The sequence below is a fragment of the Lactuca serriola genome, chromosome 8 (genome assembly GCF_051521515.1).
Source record: "Lactuca serriola cultivar US96UC23 chromosome 8, Lser_US96UC23_V15, whole genome shotgun sequence".
Lineage (NCBI taxonomy): Eukaryota > Viridiplantae > Streptophyta > Magnoliopsida > Asterales > Asteraceae > Lactuca > Lactuca serriola.
Genome location: NC_136415.1, coordinates 42,280,978 through 42,285,883, shown reverse-complemented (window position 1 = coordinate 42,285,883; position 4,906 = coordinate 42,280,978). Strand labels below are relative to the sequence as shown.

General features: G+C 38.5%; 1 protein-coding gene across 1 annotated transcript; it reads left to right on the top strand.

Annotated features, from left to right (window-relative positions):
- The first annotated feature begins 318 nt into the window (after positions 1–318).
- LOC145066848 (uncharacterized) lies at positions 319–4,164 on the top strand. Its single transcript, XM_079014103.1, has 9 exons — positions 319–577; positions 689–988; positions 1,178–1,630; positions 1,753–1,883; positions 2,338–2,424; positions 2,535–2,934; positions 3,126–3,533; positions 3,886–3,992; positions 4,150–4,164. Exons 1-9 carry the CDS (start codon positions 319–321, stop codon positions 4,162–4,164), a joined length of 2,160 nt encoding a protein of 719 aa, XP_078870229.1.
- The last annotated feature ends 742 nt before the right edge of the window (positions 4,165–4,906 follow it).

The following is a 4,906-nucleotide window of genomic DNA, read 5'->3' as shown; positions in this document are numbered from 1 at the left end:
ATCTGGAGCAGCAGGTATCACAACTCGTGAACTCCATGAGCAAACCAGAAGCACAAACCCAAGGAAAATTCACATCTCAGACTGAGAAAAACCCGAAGCACAATGCTTGTGCTGTCACCCTCAGAAGTGGTAAAAACTACAAAGGACCAGATCGGCAAGAAGATGAGGAAGAAGAGATCGTGGTTGAGCAAGAATCTGAGGCAACTAAAGAGGTGCAGAAAAAAGATGGACATGCTGAAGCTGAAATAAAAATTACCCCTCCTCTTTTTCCCTCAAGACTGAAAAAAAACAAAAAAAGAAAAGGAAGATAAAGATATTATGGATTTCTTCAGAAGGGTTGAGGTAAATATTCCCCTTCTTGATGAAATTAAACAACTACCCCGATATGCTAAATTTTTAAAAGAGTTGTGTACTTCAAAAGGAAAATTAAAAGGAAACAAAACAGTTAAAGTAAGCGAGAATGTTACAGCTGTTTTACAAAAAACGCTACCCCCAAAGTGTAAGAATCCAGGATTATTTATTGTTCCTTGCAAGTTGGGTAACCTTTCAATGCCAAGAGCTATGTTGGACTTAGGAGGTTCTATAAATGTTTTACCATATTCACTTTTTAAAACTATCAGGGTAGGGCCTTTAAAAAGAACATGGTTCATCTTTCAGTAAGCTTATCGTTCTTTGGTGCACCCAAAAGGTGTACTGGAAGACGTTTTGGTTCAAGTGAATGAAGTCATATTCCCAGCTGATTTCTATGTTTTGGGTATGGGAGATGACGACTCACCAAACTCGAGTTCCATTCTTTTGGGGAGACCATTTTTAAAAACCGCCAGAACCAAAATAGATGTTTATGATGGTACCCTTTCAATGGAATTTGATGGTGAAGTTATCAACTTCAATATTTATGATGCCATGCGTTACGCAGATGATGTTTCAGCCCTTAATTTCATTGATGTAATTGAACCATTATCTGCAGAATATTTTGAGATTACTAACCGTGAGTCACTAGCATTAGTGCTCCATAGAAATTTGTCTATTGATGTAGCTCAGGTTATATCAGAAAATTATATGGTTGATAGAGTAGTTCAAGAGATGGCAGCTCATACGGACTAGCAGAGGAAGTTGAGGTATGGTACCCAAACTCTTAAATTACTAATTTCTAATTCCAAGCTTTTTCCTTCTGTAGTGCAAGCCCCTATTTTTGAGCTGAAGACACTTCCAGCACACCTGAAATATGCATATCTTGGTGAAAAAGAAACATTACCAGTTATCATATCCAACAAGCTGTCAGAAAAAGAAGAGTTCGAGTTGATCAGAATTTTGAAGGAGTATAAAAGCGCAATTGGGTGGAATATTGCAGACATAAAAGGACTCAGCCCATCTCTATGCATGCACAAAATTTTGATGGAAGAAGATTATAAGTCATCGCAAGAAGCCCAACGCAGATTAAACCCACCAATGATGGAGGTGGTTAAAAAAGAAGTTATAAAGATACTAGATGATGGGATAATATACGCAATTTCTGATAGCAAGTGGGTCAGCCCAGTTCAAGTTGTTCCTAAGAAGGCTGGAGTGACAGTGGTAGAGAACAAGGATGGAGAGTTGGTTCCAACTCAGGCTCAAAACGGATGGCGTGTTTGTATTGACTACAGAAAGTTAAACGCGACCACCCGAAAGATTATTTTCCTCTCCCATTCATAGATCAGATGCTAGAGAGGCTTGATGGAAAATCCCACTACTGCTGTTTGGATGGATTTTCAGGTTTCCATCAGATTCCAGTTGCTCCAGAAGACCAGGAGAAAACGGCTTTCACCTGCCCTTTCGGGACATTCGCGTATAGGTGTATGCCATTCGGACTCTGCAACGCACCTGCTACCTTTCAAAGGTGTATGGTTAGTATATTTTCTGAGTATGTTGAAAATACCATAGAAGTCTTCATGGATGATTTTACCGTTTATGGAGACTCCTTTGATATTTGTTTAACAAACCTCACAAAAATTTTACAAAGATGTATAGAAACATACCTGGTCTTAAATTTTGAAAAATGTCACTTTCTGGTTGACCAAGGTCTGATTCTTGGACATATTGTTTCAAAAAGAGGTTTGGAAGTCGATAGAGCAAAAATAGATGTTATAAAGAGCTTACCCTACCTAAAGAATGTTCGGGAAGTGCGTTCCTTTCTTGGCCATGCAGGGTTTTACATGAGATTTATAAAATATTTTTCAAAGATAGTAGTTCCCATGTGCCAGTTATTGCAAAAAGACATTGAATTTGACTTCAATGAAGATTTCAAGAAGGCTTTTGATGTGCTGAAAAATCTTCTTACTTCTACCCCCCATCATTCAGCCCCCAGATTGGAGTTTACCATTTGAGATCATGTGTAATGCAAGTAACACTACTGTAGGAGCTGTTCTAGGACAAAGAAAAGTCCAGGTGCCCCACGTTATATATTATGCATCAAAGACTTTAGACAACGCCCAAGCAAATTACTCCACCATTGAAAAAGAGTTTCTGTCAATTGTTTTTGCATTGGAAAAATTCAGACAATATTTGTTGGGCACATAAGTCATAATCTTTCGGATTACGCAACCATTTGGTACCTTCTTGCCAAAAAGGACTCAAAGCCAAGGTTGATTAGATGGATTTTGCTGCTATATGAATTTGATATAGAGATTAGGGACAAAAGTGGGAGAGAAAATTTGGTAGCTGATCATTTTAGTCGACTCACCCCACCTGAAGACCTGACACCGATCAGCGAAACATTTCTTGACGAGCATCTATTCGCTGTTCAGAACCCTCATTTGTTTGTTGATATAGGAAACTACTTGGTTTCCGGAGAACTCCCTTCAGATCATACCCAAGCCCAGAAAGATAAAATAAAGAAGGAGGCAAAAAGATATGTTTGGGACGAGTCGTATCTATGGAAACAGTGTGTTGATCAGGGCATTATGGTCCACAACAAACCGCACGCAAGGTCTTGGACAGCGGTCTTTATTGGCCTTATATTTTTCGTGACTCTTTTTTATTTTGCAAAACCTATGAGAGATGTCAAATGAATGGGTCTTTGACATCTCATAATCTGATGCCACTTACTCCAATCTTAATATGTGAAATCTTTGATGTTTGGGGTATAGATTTCATGGGTCCGTTTCCGCCTTCTTTTGGGTTTGTATACATTTTACTTTCTGTGGATTACATGTCCAAATGGGTTGAGGCAAAAGCTACACGAACTGACGATGCCAAGGTTGTGGTTGATTTTGTCAAGACAAATATATTTGCTAGGTTTGGGACACCAAAAGCCATTATTAGTGATAGGGGTACATATGTTTGCAACCGCACCCTTGAAGTAGTCCTCAAGAAATATGGTGTCACACATCGGGTATCCACAGCATATCACCTACAAAACAATGGGCAGGCTGAAGCCTCAAACAGACAGATTAAGGGCCTTATAGAGAAAACCATCAATTCGGTCAAGAAAGATTTGAGTATTCGATTGGATGATGCGTTATGGGCTCACCAGACAACATACAAGACTTCTATTGGTATGTCACCATATCAAAAAGTTTTTGGCAAACCTTGTCGATTGCCAGTTGAATTGGAGCATCGAGCATATTAGGCTGTCAAAAATTTGAATATGAGCATGGATGAAGCTGGCAAGAAAAGAAGATTGGATATCCAAGAGTTAGAAGACATTAGGAATGATGCTTACGAGAACGAAGCAATTTATAAGGAGAAGACAAAACGTTGCACGACAAGATGATCTCGCGAAAGGTATTCACTACCAGTCAAAAGGTACTCTTATATCACTCTCGTTTCAAATTATTTTCGGTAAATTAAGGTCTCGTTGGGTGGGACCTTTTGTTGTTACTAAGATGTTTGATCATGGTGCTATAGAAATTAAGAGTGAACAAACAGGAAAGATTTTTAACGTAAATGGTCACCGTCTCAAACCATTTTACGAAGGGTTTCAAGTTACAAATGAAGAAGTGGAGGTGGTCGAGGTTCTGACTTACCGCAATTGAGGAAACCAAGTAACAACATCGAGCCACCAACAGAAAAAAAAACGGGTAGCTTACTGGGAGGCAACCCAGGCGTTTGTTTTGGTTTCGTTTTATTTTGAAACTTCTTTTTAATTTTTGTGTGTTTTTAACTACTTAGGTAGTCCCTTTTTAACTGAATTGTGTTTTTAAAATAAGATGTAACAGAGTGAATTTGAAAAAAGTTGAAAAATACAGTTTTGGTAGAACCTGCGACTGCAAGCCAGTCTTTGCGATTGTAGGTTATACATTTTCGGGTCGCAGAACGTCATCGAGGTTTTTTAGGACATTTTTTCACGAAAAAGACAAACCTGCGATCGCAGGTCCAGTACATGCGATCGCATGTATCTCGTTTTTGTTCCAGTAGCACTTTTGAACAACTAAAATTCGAATAAAGCCCATTTTCCCAAACCTGCGATCGCAGGTTCCCTCCTTGCAATCGCATGTAAAGCCTGTGTTTCCGGGCTTGCCATTTTTAGCAATGTAATAGTCTAGGTTAACCTCTGTAACCCGTTTTGAAATAATAAGATTGTATTATTTGAGTATTAGATGTTTTGTGCTTAATTGCTTAATTATGTGGTTTGATTAATTAAGAATAAAAATAAGCGTCAAAATTAAGTGTAAAATAAACTTAATATCTTTGAATAATGTTGTAGTAGTTGAAACGAGGTTTCCGAATATATATAGAACGCCCAAATCTGACTTCGTATGAGGAAGTTATGATTTATTGAAGTTTCGACTTAGCAGTGTGCAGCCCGAAATACTCGATTTGAGATCGAGCAGTTTTTAGTCGAAACAATCTAAACGAGGATCGAAGGTCTCATTGTTGGTATCAAAGCGATAAAAAGTTAGGCGAGAACGGACGTCAAACGAAGAAG

Excerpts from the sequence above, each read along its gene's own strand:
- LOC145066848 (XM_079014103.1), top strand. The coding sequence starts at position 319 with ATGGATTTCTTCAGAAGGGTTGAGGTAAATATTCCCCTTCTTGATGAA. Across the intron at positions 1,631-1,752 it reads TCAAAACGGATGGCGTGTTT|GTTTCCATCAGATTCCAGTT; the intron begins GTATTGACTACA and ends ATGGATTTTCAG. Across the intron at positions 3,534-3,885 it reads AACATACAAGACTTCTATTG|AAATTAAGAGTGAACAAACA; the intron begins GTATGTCACCAT and ends ATGGTGCTATAG.